The sequence below is a fragment of the Sinohyriopsis cumingii genome, chromosome 6, assembly GCF_028554795.1.
Source record: "Sinohyriopsis cumingii isolate HCF-2022 chromosome 6, ASM2855479v2, whole genome shotgun sequence".
In the NCBI taxonomy this organism is placed as follows: domain Eukaryota; kingdom Metazoa; phylum Mollusca; class Bivalvia; order Unionida; family Unionidae; genus Sinohyriopsis; species Sinohyriopsis cumingii.
In genome coordinates, this window is record NC_142966.1 from 83,866,277 (window position 1) to 83,888,207 (window position 21,931).

At 34.2% G+C, this 21,931-nt stretch overlaps 1 protein-coding gene across 14 annotated transcripts in view; it reads left to right on the forward strand.

The window, feature by feature from the left end:
• LOC149797346 (uncharacterized) overlaps positions 1-19,999 on the forward strand; it is a 117,143-nt gene extending 97,144 nt beyond the window's left edge. For 13 of the 14 annotated variants that reach the window (XM_089962087.1, XM_089962082.1, XM_089962083.1 and 10 more), the window contains 8 exons: positions 2,175-2,219; positions 8,060-8,177; positions 11,173-11,258; positions 12,084-12,159; positions 12,721-12,809; positions 15,420-15,489; positions 16,063-16,203; positions 18,884-19,999. In XM_089962087.1, coding sequence (XP_089818213.1) covers positions 2,175-2,219; positions 8,060-8,177; positions 11,173-11,258; positions 12,084-12,159; positions 12,721-12,809; positions 15,420-15,489; positions 16,063-16,203; positions 18,884-18,958 — 700 coding nt within the window. In that variant the 3' untranslated portion in view covers positions 18,959-19,999. The remainder of the gene's footprint in view (positions 1-2,174; positions 2,220-8,059; positions 8,178-11,172; positions 11,259-12,083; positions 12,160-12,720; positions 12,810-15,419; positions 15,490-16,062; positions 16,204-18,883) is intronic. The other variant, XM_089962084.1, reaches the window with a different exon arrangement.
• Positions 20,000-21,931: the final 1,932 nt, after the last annotated feature.

Below are 21,931 nucleotides of genomic sequence, written 5' to 3' on the forward strand. Positions count from 1 at the left end.
CCATGTCTCCACTATCTTCATGACATAAATACATGCATACCCATGTCTCGAATATCTCCATGATATAAATACATGCATACCCATGTCTCCACTATCTCCATGACATAAATTCATGTATACACATGTCTCCACTATCTCCATGACATAATACATGCATACCCATGTCTCCAATATCTCCATGACATAAATACATGCATACCCATGTCTCCACTATCTCCATGACATAAATAAATACATACATACCCATGTCTCCACTATCTCCATGACATAAATACATACATACCCATGTCCCCACTATCTCCATGACATAAATACATGTATACCCATGTCTCCACTATCTCTATGACATAAATACATGTATACCCATGTCTCCACTATCTCCATGTCATAAATACATGTATACCCATGTCTCCACTATCTCTATGACATAAATACCTATATACCCATGTCTCCACTATCTTCATGACATAAATACATGACTGTATACCCATGTCTCCCCTATCTCCATTACATAAATACATGTATACCCATGTCTCCCCTATCTCCATTACCGAGATAAGTCTTCAGTTAAAAGAGTCATAACTTTGCATAGTTTCTGATGATGACCATCTTCTGTAGTGAAATTTCACAAAGTCTACTGAAAATGGTGGCATTCACACATTTGCATTATATACTGCATCCATATGTAGGTCAGAAAGGGCAATAACTCTAACAAAAATCACAGGAGCACAAAGATTTGTCGCTATGTACATTTTTAGATGACCAAAGCATACATAGATTCACAGTGAACCATAAAAGAAAACTGCAAGGCAACTTGCATTTACAAGATACTGTCATATATTCAGTTATAAGTTGAAAAGAGCATTAACTCTAAAAGAATCACTGGAGTGCAATACTTCTTGATATCTGCATCTTCAGCGGTTGATCATAACATTGCCAACCTTTATGGAAAGCCACTAAAATCTGAGACTGACTGCATTCATAAGATTATGTCATACACACTCCATCCAGCTGCAAGTCAGAAAGGGCAATAACTCTCACAAAAATCAAAGTAGCACAGTGATGTGTTGGTATAGCATCTATGGATAATGACAATAATATGTACCAAATTTCACAGTGATACATCAAAACCTCTGAGAATAAGATTGAGTTAACTGCTGCAGTCACCACTGAGCCTAAAAAGATCAATAACTCTTGTAAAAATTGTGGAACCAAAGTGCTTGCTGATATTTGTATCTTCATATGATGGCCATATCAGATAGAATGTTGAATTACTAATCTCAACAGGGGAGAAAAATAGCATTCAACTAAGTTATCATTAGATACAATGCTTCTGTGTCATTCTATACTCTTTGCTGTTTCCCTTTAAGTTCTTGAGAATCTATATAGTACCTATCAAAGCCTTAGTCATTGACTGTGTTAGTGTCTTTTGTATATATATATATATATATATATATATATATATATATATATATATATAATATGGATAGGAATATCCACCATAGACTTTTTTGAGAACTCTTTATAGATGGTACATTTGACCATTTATGAAGTCTTTACTGTACAGGATAATTAAAAATTGTCAAAAAAGTTTTATGATACAATTCCAAGGTTGTTAACATATTTATTGGATTTTCTATATATAACCTGAATGATACCCATGCCTCGTAAGATAAGTTAACGTTTATATTGGCTTTTCTATATATAACCTAAATGATACCCCATGCCTCCAAAGTTTTTAAGGAACTTGTATTGTATGCTAGATGCACTTTAAGAACTTTCCCCTCTGTATCTTTTCTGTGTTTTTATAATGAAATATTGTTACTGATTTAACAAGTATAATCTGTTCCAACTCTAAGGAAAGTGTCAGAAACAAAAGTTTATTTTTTGTAGCTACAACAGAACCCAACATAATGACTGTCCCACTTAACAAAACAGTGGCAAATTCAATGATATTAATTATTTTTGCAGCAATAAATTTACCTCATTATGAAGTCCATCCCAGACCACCATTTTGCATCCTTTGAGTGGCGATCCTGTTGGCAAGATTTTACTGTAGAATATCTACCTATATTGCTCTTTAATTAGCAGTGAGGCTATCAAATGCCTGTGTTTGTAGTTTTCAGAGTTGCTCATTAATTAGCAGTAAGGTTATCAAATGTCTGTGTTTGTAGTTTTCAGACTAATATGGATATGATGGAGGAAGGAAGCCTAGATTGGTAATGAATTATCTCCCTCTGACTCCTACATTAATTACCTCCCATTGTCTACCAAGTACTTTAATATTGGACTTTTTTAGTGCCAAGAGATTATACCTTGGAGAGAACAAACAGTTACACAAGTTTTCTTTGTGCCATATTTGCAGTAAGAGTGACAAAAGAATTCACAACTGTAATGAACATGAATCTAGTCAGTACTCCTACACTGTCAGTACCAAGTACAGGAAGTTACTGAAGTCACTCATGTTTCCACTTAAAATAAATTATAACCTTTTATGTGAATTTAAGCAATATTTTAAAAGGCTCTGGATATTGTTACCCTTGCTAGATATTTATGAGTCACTTATTATTATGCCATGGTCTTAAACAATGTAATAGAAAAGCAAAACAAATTATTTTTTTGTTGTAAAATTTAGCAAATTCTTTAATTCTCTAAGTTAAAAAATGAAAATTTAATAATTTAAGAGGAACTTAGAGTATTGTGAACTAAATATAAAATTATCCTAAAAGTTATATCACAGGTACAAACAAGAGCTGAGTGTTTTGAATGAATTACATGTCCTGAATATGATGATATAGCAATATCTTTAAAAATGCTGACATTCTAACACAAGTTGTAAAGGAAGTGCCAACAGCCTTGAACATGCTGAAGTACCAACAGCTTTGAATGTGTTGAAGTATCAACAGTCTTGATATATCACAATGAAATTGTCAAAACTTCTTTGAATGAATTCACAATAGTTCCAAAACTGTTGATTTTCTCTAGTCCATCATATCAGCACTTTGTAATTCAAATAAATAATTTAAATAATGTTTCCTCTCAAAACAACATATAAACACAACATTAAATACATACGTAGACAGATATTAAAACAAGAATACATGAAATATGAATCCATATTAGTAATGAAGCTAATGACACATCTCTCTCTCTCTCTCTCTCTCTCTCTCTCTCTCTCTCTCTCTCTCTCTCTATATATATATATATATATATATATATATATATATATATACATCTTGTACCAAGTAAATTATGTTGCAATACTCACCCACATGACTCAATCATCCAGTCATAACATTACTCCAAACTGGTTCATTATATAGGACAAATTTCAACAGTAAATGACTCATCTTTAGCTCTATAAAAAAATTAGAATCTATAGTCATGAATCTATAGTTAAACACACAAAATATAGATATAATAATAATAATAATAATAATGAGAACTTTGTATAGCGCCTAATCTTTAGAAGCTCTAAGCACTTTACAACATTAGACAACACCTATAAGATAAAAACATATAATGATATGATTACAAAAACAAGCACGATGAAATTAGAAAACATTAAAAAACATGCTGAGAATATTTAAGGTAGGAAACATTATTAGGTCTTTAAGTTTGTTCTTGCAGTCAAAATAAGTGAGTTTTGAGAGCCCTCTTGAATGTGATCACTGTGTCATAACACACTTCAAGAACAATCCTGGATATCAATTCATCAAAGACTGTCAGGCACTGTGCAAATCAGTACTGAGCTGATCTATGCCAGGAAATACAGACCACATCAGAGACAGGAAATATCCACACAGTGTATGGTGGGATAATTAGGTCCTCAGTACCACCACCACCACCAAAGTTGCCCCTTACTGTCACTGGATGGTGATGTGCTAACTGATAGAAAGAGAAAAATATATTGCTGGGTTGAACACTACCTTGAGCTGTACTCCCATGAAACAGACATCTTCCAGCTAGGAGCAGTTACACAAGACATGCACAATGCCAGCATCACTGTGCTGTACAAGAATAAAGGCAACCATACAACCTGTAAGAATTAAAATGGAATCTCACTCAGTCATCTTGAGGAGATTACAACAATTTGCAGATATAGGTACAATGTGGCTTTAGAGCAGGTGGATCAACAGTGGATATTATCTGCTCCACATGCATGTTACAAGGCATTACAAAGCAGTCATTGATTACCTTTGAGAGCATTCTGCTGGAGGTACTCAGCAAGTTCTGCTACCTATAATAATAATAATAATAATAATAATAATAATAATAATAATAATAATAAAGACTTTATTTCGAGAAGGTAACTCAGTTAGTTACAGAACTAATCTACCTTGAGACCTTGTATCTGTTATGTACAGTATATACAGTATATACAACATGATGTGAAGAATCTGGCTTGACACTAATAAATTAAGTAATTTTAAAATTCAAATTATCAAGCCTGGAAACTACAGTGACTGACTACCTGTCACTTGTCAAAGGGATCAAAATACCCACAACAGAATGGTGGCCACCATCTTCAGCAGCCTGGGATAACAAAGTTACTATGAAGACCAAGATACTTTGTACTCAGTATCATGCTGTATGGCAGCAAAACAATGACTGCCTGCTGAGAAAAACAGATTCCATCTCTGCCATTCGCATCTTTTGTAGTTTCATATGGCAGGGCAAAGTCCTTGCCAATTTGGATGCCCTTGCCAAGGCTAATCTGGCTCTCCTTATATAGATATGGCTTTGCTGACTTGGACACATTCACAGGATGCAAGATTGATGTGTTCCAAAGTACAGGCTTGACAGAGATGTTGTCATTGCTAAGGGAAGAAAAAGATTGCCTAAACTCAAAGATATCTGCAAGCATTATATGAAAGATTTCAACATACAAGATACTAGTAAGCAACAGATACAATTGTGGTTGGAAGCTCCATTATGGAGTGAAACATCATGGTGAATAGTGGCTGGACCAGTTTTTCAGCAAGCACCAATGCAGGAAGTAAGTGCATCAGACAGGTTCTATCTACCACAGAACAGTTGTGACACTGTAGTAGCCACTGCATTCCAGGATAGGACATTTTAGCCATCAGAGAAAATAAAGCACAAACTAACAAACAAGTCATCACCAATGACTTCTGCATATCCACCATCTTATGCAGATGGCTGGATGACAACATTAGATCAGATATTTGTCAATCACATTTACAAGTGTGCAAGAATGTCCAGCATTTTTTATGTTCTGTCATATACCACTGTGTTTGGTAATTCTGCACGTAGGGTAATGCTGAGCAACAATATATCGTTTCTGTAAATATTGGATAACATGTTGTTTTTGGTCGAAAATTCAATCTGTATCAAGAAAGAATGGTCATCCTTTAATTAAGGAAAGTGATATTTATAAAGTGTGCAAAAATATCCCACATTTCTATTCTAAATGCATATGAAAATATGATTTCTAAATGTCATCATGAAGACCCACTCCATGACCTTCTTGAACCTGTAACCCAGAAAATCCTATTTAATATTTCTTTTTTTGTAGAATCAAACAAATCAATACATTATTTAAAAGACAGAATGTTTACATTAGAACAATACTGCATCTTAATCCAAGTTTCTAATTTTGCAAGAAGTTGTCTCAAGAATTTGCCGCTTTATAGTCTGTTTCTAAATTCTTTCCATAAACAAGATATTGTAGACACGTTAAATCCTGTTCATTGTCATTTCTTTTCAACATAATAGCTTTTTTTTATATACAATTTTGAACTTTTGGTCATTTGTTTTACAAGATCTGATTAATTTGCTTAATACCTCTTGCCATTTAGTGGTATTGTTATGTTGAATTTTGTAAAATCAGCTATAAATTTGACCTCGTTCCTCAGAGTGAGTCCAAAGGAATTTGTTTTATTTTCATAGCTCGATGTATTAACATTACACCTTTTCAAAGCCATGCACAGAATAGAACATATCGCAAGTCAAGAAAACACAGGGTTAGAGGTCCTGTGTGTCAAAAATTGGTAAATTAGTATTATTTTGAACAGAATGTTCTGGTTACAATAACCACTTTTCAAATGGTAAGCATTGTACTATTTTATTTTCGTCAATTGGTCAAATTTGGTATACGTTTTGTGCAAATATTGGTGATGGAAACCTTAGATACACAGAAAAGCCTGACAGCATTGTATATACATACATATGAGAATGTATAAGAATAACAAAGGTTTTACTATCAGTAAAGTATTCTGTGACAGATTTGACCTTTGACATTCTTTTTAGGTCTACAGGTGTACATAATAAATTAAATTTCTTGCTTCAAGAAACCCATGCAATATTTAAAAAATATATATATTGTTCTTCAAAAGTAGTTTTGATTCTCCAAACATAAAAAAATCATCAAAACTTTAGTATAAAAAATTAAAATGTAATTTTATATAATTTAAATATAATTTAATTATAATAAAATTTAAATAATTGTTTTGTCCTAAATTAGGAATCTGTGTGATAGTTAGCAATGTGCAAACTTTGAAATCATAGGCAAGTGTTGTAATATTTGTGACATATATCCACCATACTGGTAAATTTATAGTTCAAACGATGTCCAAAGAGTGAAAAAAATTCATTCAATGGATGGCAGAAACAATATATGCTATAATCTGACAGTCAATATTCATTGGTCATGCAGTTTTGTTAGGCCTTAATTATTGACTAGTGCATCTTTTGGCAATAAAAGGGTGAGAGAGAATTTCACCAACTTTTAACAATTCAGCAAAGGCTGCAGTAGAACCTCATTAGACTGAAATCTTATGGTAGGAAATGTTTGGATTAACAAAATATTCTGACAGATGAATTTTTATGTGGTTTGAATGAATGAGGTTCATCTGTACCTGCATCTCACATACTTATCTTTAATAATTCAATAAAATTGTACTTACCTACCACCCATCATGTCTATCTACAATTAAATCAAATTATAACCTTGTGTTGCTTAAGTACGTCGTACATGTATACAAAAATAATCACATTTTAAAGGTACGCTTTTGTAGATCTATAAATAATTTATTATACATGCTATTGCAATGTCACTTGCTTAATATCCACCCTTGTATCCTTCTTTCTATCTTGGTCTTTTATCATTACCATGAACTGCTAAGTGATAACAACATGTACTCTTGCTTTGCACCTTTTCTGTCCAAAGTTGGATCCTGGAAGCTGGCACAGGCAATGTTCAGTGGTCACTTGATTTATGAGATTCTCTTACCATAAACAACCTAATACTCATGTCTGCAATATGACAGTACAGCAGTACCCCTCATTAAAGACCACCCTTCTACAATGGACTCTCATGAATGATACAAAGTAGTAATAATATACTATTTTGGTGTCAGGCAAGGTGGTCTCTCAGGGTGTCCTCTTTTTGGAGGGGTTTATCAACAGGGATCCACTATATTATTAATTACAAACCTCTCAGTGACCAGTGTCCTTCTTTAAAGAATAGCCAAATATTTTTAATCCAATGATGGATTTCTATATTGCAAATCCAGTCTCCACTCTCCTATCATAATACTAGCCACATGCCTTTCAGAATGTGTTCTCAGTGTCCAAGTTATGTCATGCTAATTTAATATAGGTTCTTAATTGTTCTTGAACAGTAGATGTAAAGCAAATGAAGTTAATAACTGCTAATAAATTTGTAAATTAACAGCAATGAAATAACTGGTTCACTCAAAAGCTGTTTAAACTATGGTTTTGTACTCATTTCATCATTTAATACATTCTATAGTAGAGTGTTTGACGAAACTCTTAATATGTACCTAATTTATATGAGAATCAAGCATCATAAATTTATGGTAGTAGAAACTATTTTTAATACAAATAATTATATGACAAATCTTGGAAACTTTCTAGTATGAGTTTTCCTTGCAAACCTCTGTGAAAAAATATATAACACAGAATCATTCAGTGGTGATAATCTTTTGAGGAAACATTGTACATTTTCTATACAATATATATATATATATATATATATATATATATATATATATATATATATATATTCATACAGGCAACAAGATGCAGAGTCTGATGTTGCCATTGAGACAACCCATGGTGACAACCCCTCAAGAGAACACAGTGAAAAAGCTCCCAGTCCTGACACTGTGCCTACACCCAACCCACTTAAGGTATATATATATATATATATTGATATTTTGGTATCATGCAAGTTTTAACGACATTAGTAAATTTTGAATAGTTTTTGACAATATTTTTGCAATAATGCCAAATGGCAAATTAGTATGAATGTGTACAATTTAAGTATTTCTCCCATGATATGCCTCAGGACATGCCTTGTACTATTTTGGAAAGAGGGTAGCACAGCACAAAATACTAATCTTGATCTAAGGATCACACAGAGTAAATGTCTCAAAGTTTGAGCTTTTATTGCCCTGGCTACTGGCATTAGGGAATTGCAATAGCCAGTAGGTATAGGCTGCAATGTTAGTATTGAATTAGAACTTTCTGCAATAGGTCATTGTCAGATGAAAATTCACCAGATAAACTGTCCAGTGAGACCTTAGGACTGCATATAGTGATCAGTGATAAACTGTCCAGCGAGACCTTAGGACTGCATATAGTGATCAGTGATAAACTGTCCAATGAGACTTTAGGACTGCATATAGTGATCAGTGATAAACTGTCCAATGAGACTTTAGGACTGCATATAGTGATCAGTGATAAACTGTCCAATGAGACTTTAGGACTGCATATAGTGATCAGTGATAAACTGTTCAGTGAGACCTTAGGACTGCATATAGTGATCAGTGATAAACTGTTCAGTGAGACTTTAGGACTGCATATAGTGATCAGTGATAAACTGTCCAATGAGACTTTAGGACTGCATATAGTGATCAGTGATAAACTGTCCAATGAGACTTTAGGACTGCATATAGTGATCAGTGATAAACTGTCCAGCGAGACCTTAGGACTGCATATAGTGATCAGTGATAAACTGTCCAGTGAGACCTTAGGACTGCATATAGTGATCAGTGATAAACTGTCCCAGTGAGACTTTAGGACGGCATATAGTGATCAGTGATAAACTGTCCAGTGAGACCTTAGGACTGCATATAGTGATCAGTGATAAACTGTCCAATGAGACCTTAGGACTGCATATAGTGATCAGTGATAAACTGTTCCAGTGAGACTTTAGGACGGCATATAGTGATCAGTGATAAACTGTCCAGTGAGACTTTAGGACTGCATATAGTGATCAGTGATAAACTGTCCAGTGAGACCTTAGGACTGCATATAGTGATCAGTGATAACTGTCCCAGTGAGACTTCAGGACGGCATATAGTGATCAGTGATAAACTGTCCAGTGAGACCTTAGGACTGCATATAGTGATCAGTGATAAACTGTCCCAGTGAGACTTTAGGACTGCATATAGTGATCAGTGATAAACTGTCCAATGAGATCTTAGGACTGCATAGAGTAATCAGTGATAAACTGTCCAGCGAGACCTTAGGACTGCATATAGTGATCAGTGATAAACTGTCCAATGAGACTTTAGGACTGCATATAGTGATCAGTGATAAACTGTCCAATGAGACCTTAGGACTGCATATAGTGATCAGTGATAAACTGTCCAGTGAGACCTTAGGACTGCATATAGTGATCAGTGATAAACTGTCCAGTGAGACCTTAGGACTGCATATAGTGATCAGTGATAAACTGTCCAGTGAGACTTTAGGACTGCATATAGTGATCAGTGATAAACTGTCCAATGAGACTTTAGGACTGCATATAGTGATCAGTGATAAACTGTTCAGTGAGACCTTAGGACTGCATATAGTGATCAGTGATAAACTGTTCAGTGAGACTTTAGGACTGCATATAGTGATCAGTGATAAACTGTCCAATGAGACTTTAGGACTGCATATAGTGATCAGTGATAAACTGTCCAATGAGACTTTAGGACTGCATATAGTGATCAGTGATAAACTGTCCAGCGAGACCTTAGGACTGCATATAGTGATCAGTGATAAACTGTCCAGTGAGACTTTAGGACTGCATATAGTGATCAGTGATAAACTGTCCAGCGAGACCTTAGGACTGCATATAGTGATCAGTGATAAACTGTCCCAGTGAGACTTTAGGACGGCATATAGTGATCAGTGATAAACTGTCCAGTGAGACTTTAGGACTGCATATAGTGATCAGTGATAAACTGTCCAGTGAGACCTTAGGACTGCATATAGTGATCAGTGATAAACTGTCCCAGTGAGACTTTAGGATGGCATATAGTGATCAGTGATAAACTGTCCAGTGAGACTTTAGGACTGCATATAGTGATCAGTGATAAACTGTCCAGTGAGACCTTAGGACTGCATATAGTGAACAGTGATAAACTGTCCCAGTGAGACTTCAGGACGGCATATAGTGATCAGTGATAAACTGTCCAGTGAGACCTTAGGACTGCATATAGTGATCAGTGATAAACTGTCCAATGAGACTTTAGGACTGCATATAGTGATCAGTGATAAACTGTCCAATGAGACTTTAGGACTGCATATAGTGATCAGTGATTATTAGGCATAAATGTCTGCTTATTCCATTCCATGGCTTAATCACTGTCAAATGTACATATTACTGGTAGACACAATGTTTAAAAATAAGGTATGATCTATTTGTTAAACACTGGTTCATCATGGGAGAATTCCTTAAACTGAGTGGTCAAATATTACATGGAGAAGTAACAAAGTAGTTGCAGCAGAGTTTTCTATCAACTTCTTTTAAATGTAAATTTTCTTACATCACTATTTATTCTTTTGAGGATCACATTTTACCATGGAAACACTGCCACCATAATTATACTTACAGATCTGCCACCATATGTATACTAACAGATCTGCCACAATATGTATACTTACAGATCTGCCATAATGTAAGTACAAATAAACCTAACCCACCACAGATGATATACATTGAAATACCATGGTACATCATTACATTCAGTTCATGCCAGAAAACATTTGCAGAGTCACTGTGGAACAATGGGTGGAGAAAACATTTTTAAATTTTTGGATGTTTGTGGAATTTGGTTGGCAGAATTTGTGTCAGTTTCTTATGGTCACTTTGAATCATCAACAAGATCAGTTAATATTTTTGTCCCACAGGGCAGTGAACTGAGAACAGCCTTATCAGAGAAAGAACAGACCCAGCTGGAGGAAACATTCAAAAAATTAGACACAGATAATGATGGGTGAGTTGACTAATAAAAACTATCATATAAAGTTCATCTTTTACTGGAAAGAAATATTTGGTACTGGATCCCATTTGCATGTTCATAAGGTTTATGAAATGAGTTGAATAACATTGCATGCCATGAGCTCTCTTTGGGGAATTGCATATTGTATTATGTAAGAAGGTTCTTTAATTATGACACAATATAGCAAATGATTTTTATGACATCACATCATGGCTTTAATAAAGGCGAATACATTTTCAACAATATTATATATTTTTTTGTGATAAATGCATACCGTATTGAGTGTACTGGATACTTCAAGGTTAACATGTTAGTAAGTCATAAGCACATATGTTTATTGTTTGTTTACTTTGCGCTCTCTCTCTCTCTCTCTCTCTCTATATATATATATATATACTGACTTTGCGACCATCATTGGCAATCATTGGCAGTCTCTTTTGGAGGATGACAGTAACCATGACGATGTGGTACTGTACCTTCAAGCTATTTATTTAGTATAAATATTTTCTGTTCTGGTGAAGAGATTATGTGAACATGACTCCTACATACAGTATGTAATAAATAAATACACAATGAATTATCATCCCACAAAGCAGTAATAACCTTATCATCATCTATACTGTACAATATGTCAGACTCCTGATGTACTAAAGTGCAAGAAAAGCACATTTATATTTGTCTGACATAGGTATATGCCTGACTTTTTGAGGCAGTTTACCTATGTGTAAATTAACACCTAAATTTAAGAACGAATCTTGCAAATTGGTTAATTACATTTTGTCTAAAAAATGTAATATTTTCTTTGATTTTCATTTTCAGGCACCTAAAGTATAATCAAGTACAAACACAGCTTCCAAAAAGTTTAACTCCAAATCAAGAAAAATTCATGAAACAGGTAATATGTTATAATAAAGTATTTTGATCAGATTAATATTCATCTATCCTAATTTATAATAATTTCTTTCAGTAGTTGATTGTGTCCTGAAGTAACCATCAAATTAATCAAATCCACTTTCAGTCTCAGAAAATGACATTATGGTTTGTTTTTTCTATCAGTTACAAGAATGGGTTAAAACTTGAAATATAGATTTTCAGATTTGCTGGTAGTTGTAAAGAAATAAGAACATTTGTAGATTTTATGAACACCAAACCTTCTAACACCACACCTTCTACTACCAGAAAACCAAAACTTTTACTACGAAAACACCAAACTTTCTACCTCCAGAACACCAACACCTTCTGCTGCTATCAGAACACCAAACCTTCTACTACCAGAACACCAAATATTTTACTACCAGAAAGCCAACACCTACTTTTCCAACAACAACCACAAAGATGATCCTCATTTCTTTTTAGGTCAAACAGTAGTATGTAAATTTAAACTTTACTGTAAATTTACCCAATTCTCAGAAACATTCAGTCAACAAAGTAAGCACTTTTTGTTTTCTAATTTCAGGTCTATGAATTGGTTAGCTCAAGTACATTTTTTGGGATTGAAGAATTCCTTACAATGAATTATTTAACCAAAACAATAACAGAAACCAGGTAGGTTTAGAATGTCTTTTAGAAAAATTTGAAGTACTTGGTATATGTTTTTATTCTGAATATGTGAATAGATGTTCATTTATACATATACAAAGTGTTGAATTGCTCTCAGCCTCCTAATTTGAATTGAAGATGATGACAAATTTAAGGTATACAGTAGTCTGTGTGTTGTGGTGTATGTCAAATAATCAAAGACACCCTCAGAAAGCTTTTTGCTGGCTGTCGTCCACCCTACCCATCATAACTGCTATGACTGATTTTTTATCTCACAATTCTGGAAAACTTCTTTCAAAATATGCCACTGTAAAATAATTAAGTTTGTTTACAATTGTGCAACAGGTAAAAGCAACCAACCAATCAAAATTTCCTACCTATCTTCCAGCCTACTAAATTTCTTGGTCAGGGGTACAGCAAAGCTTTCATTGTTATTTTAAAGAATGATTCAAAACTTAGGGCTGATCGGATATGATTCGTCTTATAGTGGCTATCAGTTAATTGTTAGCTACTTAGTTTTTATATCTAAATATGATATATCTATATATAATACTTTAAGTGATAATATATCAATATAACTGTTTAAAAAACACTAATTTTGTATTCTTACTTTTAGACTGTCTGTTGAGCAAATTAGAGATAATTTTTGTTTTACTTGTAACCTGTTACTAAAAAAAAGACAAAATTGAATATATAAGGGCTATTGACCTCAGAAGGTAGCTTCAGACATTTATTATATATATTTTTGTACATGAATTAAAGGGAGCACACCAGTTGCCACAAGGAACTGGTTGCCACATGTTTATTTATTCTTGTTCCCAAGTAGTCTAAGGTGCTTGCCTTTACAGCTCACTGACATCTCACCTCTGTCTGTGTGGCCTTTACAGATCACTGACATCTCACCTCTGTCTGTGTGGCCTTTACAGATCACTGACATCTCACCTCTGTCTGTGTGGCCTTTACAGATCACTGACATCTCACCTCTGTCTGTGTGGCCTTTACATATCACTGACATCTCACCTCTGTCTGTGTGGCCTTTACAGATCACTGACATCTCACCTCTGTCTGTGTGGCCTTTACATATCACTGACATCTCACCTCTGTCTGTGTGGCCTTTACAGATCACTGCCACCTCACCTCTGTCTGTGTGGCCTTTACAGATCACTGACATCTCACCTCTGTCTGTGTGGCCTTTACAGATCACTGACATCTCATCTCTGTCCGTGTGGCCTTTACAGATCACTGACATCTCACCTCTGTGTGGCCTTTACAGATCACTTATACCTCACCTCTGTCTGTGTGGCCTTTACAGATCACTCACATCTCATCTCTGTCTGTGTGGCCTTTACAGATCACTGACGTCTCACCTCTGTCTGTGTGACCATTACAGATAACTGACATCTCACCTCCATCTGTGTGGCCTTTACAGATCACTGACATCTCACCTCTATCTGTGTGGCCTTTACAGATCATTGACATCTCACCTCTATCTTTGTGGCCTTTACAGATCACTGACATCTCACCTCTGTGTGGCCTTTACAGATCACTGACATCTCACCTGTCTGTGTGGCCTTTACAGATCACTGACATCTCACCTCTGTCTGTGTGGCCTTTACAGATCACTGACATCTCACCTCTATCTGTGTGGCCTTTACAGATCATTGACATCTCACCTCTATCTTTGTGGCCTTTACAAATCACTGACATCTCACCTCTATCTGTGTGGCCTTTACAGATCATTGACATCTCACCTCTATCTTTGTGGCCTTTATAGATCACTGACATCTCACCTCTATCTGTGTGGCCTCTACAAATCACTGACATCTCACCTCTGTGTGGCCTTTACAGATCACTGACATCTCACCTCTATCTGTGTGGCCTTTACAGATCACTGACATCTCACCTCTGTCTGTGTGGCCTTTACAGATAACTGACATCTCACCTCTGTCTGTGTGGCCTTTACAAATCACTGACATCTCACCTCTGTCTATGTGGCCTTTACAGATCACCGACATCTCACCTCTGTCTGTGTGGCCTTTACAGATCGCTGACATCTCACCTCTGTCTGTGTGGTCTTTACAGATCACTGACATCTCAACTCTGTCTGTGTGGGTTCAAGTCATGGCTCTGCCAATGTGGGTATATAAGAACGCTTGCTAGTAACTTCCTGTGGGTCTTTGGTTCACCCAGTGTTTTCTCCAATTCTTCCTCCACCAGATATAATGGCCACTATGTATAGCCTATCATGTGCTGAACAATGGCATTAAACCCATAAGACCAAATCCAAAGCTATTAGCAGAAAACAAAAATAGAAATAAAAAGTAAGGAATTTTGTTCTCTGTTAACATCTAAAACTACTGTATCAACAATAGCTGAATTCCCTGTAGCAACTAGTTTTTGCATCAAATTGTGTAGACCTTCTTAAGGGACCAGCCAAGTTGTCAGATAATACAGTCTGTGGCTCTTTATAACTTTAGTCTCACACTTGCATATCATTTGCATCCTATAAAGTGATTAATTTCTTTTACAAGTTGGTCATTTCCACAAAAGTGGCATCAGCCATCTTTCAGAGCCAAAAGACAAAATTAATAAATTTGCTTATTTGTTTTTTTTCAGTGGTCCTGTCAAAGAAGCTTATGAAATAATTAATTTCACTACATTAGCTGAGTCTATATCGCAGTATGTGGTAAGTCGTCTTTACTGCACAGTCATTATCAGATACTGGTTGTAATTTGCTGTAGATAACTTTTTGAGTTTAACCAGAATATATATATATATAGTCGCTTGTAAGTAGAGTCCATCTGCAAACTGCACAGTCCTAGATCTGCCATCACATAATTCATTAGCAGATCTGGGTCTGTGCAGTTTGTTAGAAGTAATAGGTAGAACAAACAAAATAGACCCTGATCTGCAGGTGCATTATGCTACAGTAGATCAGGATCTTTGTTGTTTGCAGTTAATTGCCTTGACTTATAAGTGAGTATATACAGTAGATGGTTAGGTCCAATATTCTGGACGTATTTTAGCACGTTGCTTAATTATGCTGAAAATCTCAAAACTTTTTCAGTCATTTAAACTATAAAATGACACCAGTCAATGAAGCTGAAGGATAGTCTCAACCAGAATGCCTTTCTCAAACTTGATCGAATATAAAAGTGATTTCTCTTAGTTTTCTTTTATTGTACAAAATAGGACATTGTTAACTACTTTGCAATATTTGTATCGGCCTTTGAATATCTCAAATTATTTTGTACTTCAGAGCCTCTTCCAATCTATGGATGTCAATCAAAGAGGAAAAATATTTCTGGACGAGTTGAAACAGATACTCTCTATAGCACTACCGGATGATTTGACGGCTGATGCAAGTGCCTGGCAAAGGATATTAGAGTCAATCAATCTGGTATTATATATTTACATGTTGCCAAAAAGGCCTAGGAGAACCACGGGGTGTTGGTCATGGTGGCAGTTGTTGTTGTAGATGATCTTGGAACTAAATGTTTCAGATATGACTTGGATAAAAGCTTTACCCCTTGTGAGCCTTAACCCACAGCAGCTAAATGCAGAGTAATTACTTTAGACCTAATGCTGTAGACCACTCAACCATAATATTAACATGTGATATCAAAGGGAAAAAGTGTATCCATTTATGGGTGGAGCAGAAATCATAACATGTATACTTTAGTTCAAAGCTCATCTGATTGGTGCATTGATGGGAAGCCATGATGGGGATAGTTTATTGCGGGTCTTTTGCAAAATCTAGTTTAGAACAGTAAATTGAAACAATGGATTACAATAATTTATATTTAAAAATCTAATCAGTTTTGAGTCAGTGCAGTTGTATATTTTTTTCACAAATGCAAAGACATATTTTAATCAGTACAAAAAATATATAATGGAAAATAGCAGTGTTCGTGTATATCTGCTTACCACCCATTACTTACCACAGGATTTACCTTTTAGGTCTGTTCAAGTCATTTTCATTAAGATCAGAATTTATAGGAAGTTCTTCAATATTAGGGCAGCTTGCTTTCATGGATTCAACAGTCACTGGGGAAAGAGATGTGGTTCAAATGTTAATTTTGAATTTTAAATGTTCCATAAAGTTTCTTTCAGCATTCTTTAAAAAGTAAAAAAAATTCCAGTATTCTGGAGGCACAGTTATGGATTAAAACCATCATGTCATTAACCCATAGAAATTTCTTACTCAAACTATATGTGTTGATTATATTTTACTAATGGCAGCTCGTTGTTGAACTAGGTTTAAAGGTCCAAGTCAAGGTCATTGCAAGTAAAAGTGGATATTACTTAAGTTAAAGCATGATAATGTGAACATTAAAACTATCATGTGAACATATAATGATCATGTGAGCATTAAAATGATTGTGAACATTAACTTGATCATGTGAACATTAATATGCTCATGTGAACATTATGATGATCATGTGAACATTGACATGATCATGTGAACATTGACATGATTATGTGAACATTAGGATGATCATGTGAACATTAAGATGAACATGTGAACATCAAATGAACATTAAGAAGATCATTTGAACATTAAGATGATCATGTGGAAATACAAAATGATCAAGTGAACATTAAAATGACCAGTGCCAACCTGTTCTAAAGTATCCTAAGACCAAGTGTCATTGCTGACAAAAATCTTGATTTGGTTTCACCGAGTACCATATTTATCCTGTAATACACATGTGTGCCACTATTACTGATTTCTCATCATTAAATAGTTTTCTAAACTTAGAACTTGTTACAACTGTTTTCAGATGGGAATCATCTTACACATTATCATATATATAATATGATATTTATGGTGTTCAAATGGACTCAGCTTATCATTTTGCATGGGTCGATCATAGGATATTTATGATCGCTTAAGTTTCTTTGAAACTTCTCTCACTATTTTGATAGGCTCCCCATTAATAGCAGCAGTTTTCTGTGGATGTTGTGTCAGATTGTAAAATCTTATGGTAGATATCATCCTCAACTCTTCAGTCCACATGCAAAGATGTAACCTTTAATGAAATACCTCATAAATAAATCAGGTAGTCCAAATTAATTAACACCAGGTAACTGTTACAAGGAAAAGTTGCCATTCTGGTTTTGCTTGATAGTTTCCTTTGATCATTTTTTTTATTGAACTCGACATAGCAGCCCTTTGGGTTGCTTTACTGATCAATTTAAACAGCTTCATAGGTTCACTTTGTGTACAGGCAGCTTTCCTGTTTCTTAAAAACCTTGTTGCTATTATATTCAAGGTCAGAGCTAAAGAGTAGCCATTGTACAAGTCTTCTTTTTTCACTTAAAATTTCCCACAGCCATGTGTCCCAATAAATATACTGCCTTTGGAGGGGTACTTCCCTTCAATTTGAATTAAGAGTGAAAGGTCAAGGTCTTTCATTGAAGTATTTTACTGGCAGTTTTAATAGTTATGCCTTAAACATACTTAATCCCATAAATCAAGGATGACTTGCCTTTTGACCTTGAGATTTTGCGTAAAGCTGAAAGACACAATAGTGTGTGTATAATGTATAATGTGCTCTGGAACGAAATTATGTACCAGCTGAAGTATTCTTTTTAACAGACCATCTTTACTTGCTTATAAGACATGTACAACTGCAAACTGCAAGAGACTCAGATCTGTGAATGCATAATGTGCTGGCAGATCTGGGTCTATGCAGTTTGTTAGTAGTATTCAGTAGAACAAACAACATAGACCTTGTTCTGTCAGTGCATAATGGAACAGATCAGGAACAGTGTGGTTTGCAGTTGGACCAAAATTATAAGTACCATATATACTCCCTTATAAAACAATTCCAACTGCAAACTGCACTGATCCTGAGCTGTCATTGCAAAATGCACCAGTAGATCTGGGTCTGTGAAGTTTGTTAGGAGTAATCTGTAGAACAGACAAAATTGACATTGATCTGCAGGTACATTATGCTATGGCGGATCAGGATCTTTCTTATTGCAGTTTGACTAGACTTATAAGCGAGTACATATGATATAGATGACACCCTAATTAACATTGCCATCGATAAATCATGTCTCTTTTTTTCCAGGGATCATCGGATCAGATAACCAAGATTGAGTATCTCGCCAGTGTTCCCTATTTCATGTCGCTGGAGACGAAGTAACTACCAAACTAAACTCTATTATTTGTGCCAATCTTTGATGTTAAGGATTTACTGGGAAATCTTCATAACTGTTGAACTGTATACAGTAGTGGTTCAAGGATTGTTGTGCCAAGAGTGTATGTTAAAAAGTTCACAAGGAAATGTGTTGTGCCAATCATGGATGCTGACAAATTCACAAGGAAATTATCTTCCCACTGAACAAGTGACACTGAAAATAACATAGACCCTGCTTTGCTAGCAGATCAAGGTCTATGTTGTTTGTTCCAATGATTACCTATAACAAAATGCATAGACTATGTCTTTCGCCACATTATGCAATGGCAGATCACGGTCAAAATTTTTTTTTTGGTTTTACAGGTAAAATGAACTGAGCTGTAAAGCAGATGCAAATAATATACATCAGAATAAATATACATTTGTTATACACGTGTTGATCCTCAAACAATGCTCAAGCCAACATGATTAGTATATTAACTCTGCCATTGTGATGGATTCTTTTCGAACCTGCCATTTGTTCTTTGGATTTGACTGTAACGTGTTTTCTTTATTATTATTATTATTATTATTATTATTATTATTATTAATATTATTATTAGTAGTAGTATTTTCCACATGCAACCAAACTGTACATTTCAACAATATTTCCATATGCCACCAAGTGTATATTTTACTTATATTGTACTCACTTATAAGTAGAGTTCAACTGCAAACAATATAGACTCTGATCTGCTGTCACATAGAGCATCTGCTGATCAGGGTCTATGTTGTTTGCTCTATTGATTATTCCCAATAAACTGCAAAGACCCAGATCTGCTGGTGTATTATGCAGTGACAGATCTGGGTCTGTGCCATTTGCAGTTCATGTAGAGATGATGTATTGACTTTAGTTAGCTATCCATGTAAGTGCTAAATGTTGTCACCAAAAAAGGTGTTCATAAGACCTCAACAAAATGTTCAGATTAAACAATGAATAAGTCAGATGTTATATAATATATTTGTAACTGAATGAGCTTTGAAATCAATAAATTGCTGTAAGTTAAAGATTGATGTGTGGGTCATCCTGTTTAAATTAAAAGGTTTATTCCCTTGTCAGGTTTGAAAATGAAATACTATACTTGTACACGAAATCACAATCTATAAGATCCACTCTACAGACTTGTGTTGTAAAACACAATTTGTGAAATATTTATTATTTGATTCTCATTAGTAAACACTCAATAAATTGATTCCCATTTTGTAGGGAAATGAAACTAATACTGAAAAATAAGGTTATTAATTATGACCTATAAGATTCAAAGGTCAGATTACCTGTACTATTAAAATTTACATAAAAAAAACTTACCAAATGTAGTCAAAGGTCTGAAATATGTTACTTTTATCCAAGGGTTACAGATGAATACTTGAACATCTGACTCAGATGTCACATATTATAAAGGATATTTGAATATCTGTCAGATGTCACATAATATTATAAAGAATATTTGAATGTCCCAGTCAGATGTCATATAATATAAAGGATATCTGAATAGCTCAGATGTCACATAATATTTTTAAGGATATTTGAATATCTCAGTCAGATGTCACATAATATTATAAAGAATATTTGAATATCCGAGTCAGATGTCATATAATATAAAGGATATCTGAATAGCTCAGATGTCACATAATATTTTTAAGGATATTTGAATATCTCAGTCAGATGTCACATAATATTATAAAGAATATTTGAATATCTGACTCAGATGTCACATAATATTATAAAGAATATTTGAATATCTCAGTCAGGTGTCACATAATATTATAAAGGATATTTGAATATCTGACTCAGATATCACATAATATTATAAAGAATATTTGAATATCTCAGTCAGAGGTCACATAATATTATAAAGGATATTTGAATATCTGACTCAGATGTCACATAATAGTTCTAAGCATATTTGAATATCTCAGTCAGATGTCACATAATATTATAAAGGATATTTGAATACCTCAGTCAGATGTCACAAAATAGTACAAAGGATATTTGAATATCTGATTCAGATGTTGCATAATATTATAAAGAATATTTGAATATCTCAGTCAGGTGTCATATAATATTATAAAGGATATTTGAATATCTGACTCAGATGTCACATAATATTATAAAGAATATTTGAATATCTCAGTCAGAGGTCACATAATATTATAAAGGATATTTGAATATCTGACTCAGATGTCACATAATAGTTCTAAGCATATTTAAATATCTCAGATGTCACATAATATTATAAAGGATATTTGAATATCTCAGTCAGATGTCACAAAATAGTACAAAGGATATTTGAATATCTGATTCAGATGTTGCATAATATTATAAAGGATATTTGAATATCTGACTCAGATGTCACAAAATAGTACAAAGGATATTTGAATATCTGACTCAGATGTCACATAATATTATAAAGAATATTTGAATATCTCAGTCAGATGTCACATAATATTATACAGGATATTTGAATATCTGACTCAGATGTCACATAATATTATAAAGAATATTTGAATATCTCAGTCAGAGGTCACATAATATTATAAAGGATATTTGAATATCTGACTCAGATGTCACATAATAGTTCTAAGCATATTTAAATATCTCAGATGTCACATAATATTATAAAGGATATTTGAATATCTCAGTCAGATGTCACAAAATAGTACAAAGGATATTTGAATATCTGATTCAGATGTTGCATAATATTATAAAGGATATTTGAATATCTGACTCAGATGTCACAAAATAGTACAAAGGATATTTGAATATCTGACTCAGATGTCACATAATATTATAAAGAATATTTGAATATCTCAGTCAGATGTCACATAATATTATACAGGATATTTGAATATCTGACTCAGATGTCACATAATATTATAAAGAACATTTGAATATCTCAGTCAGGTGTCACATAATATTATAAAGGATATTTGAATATC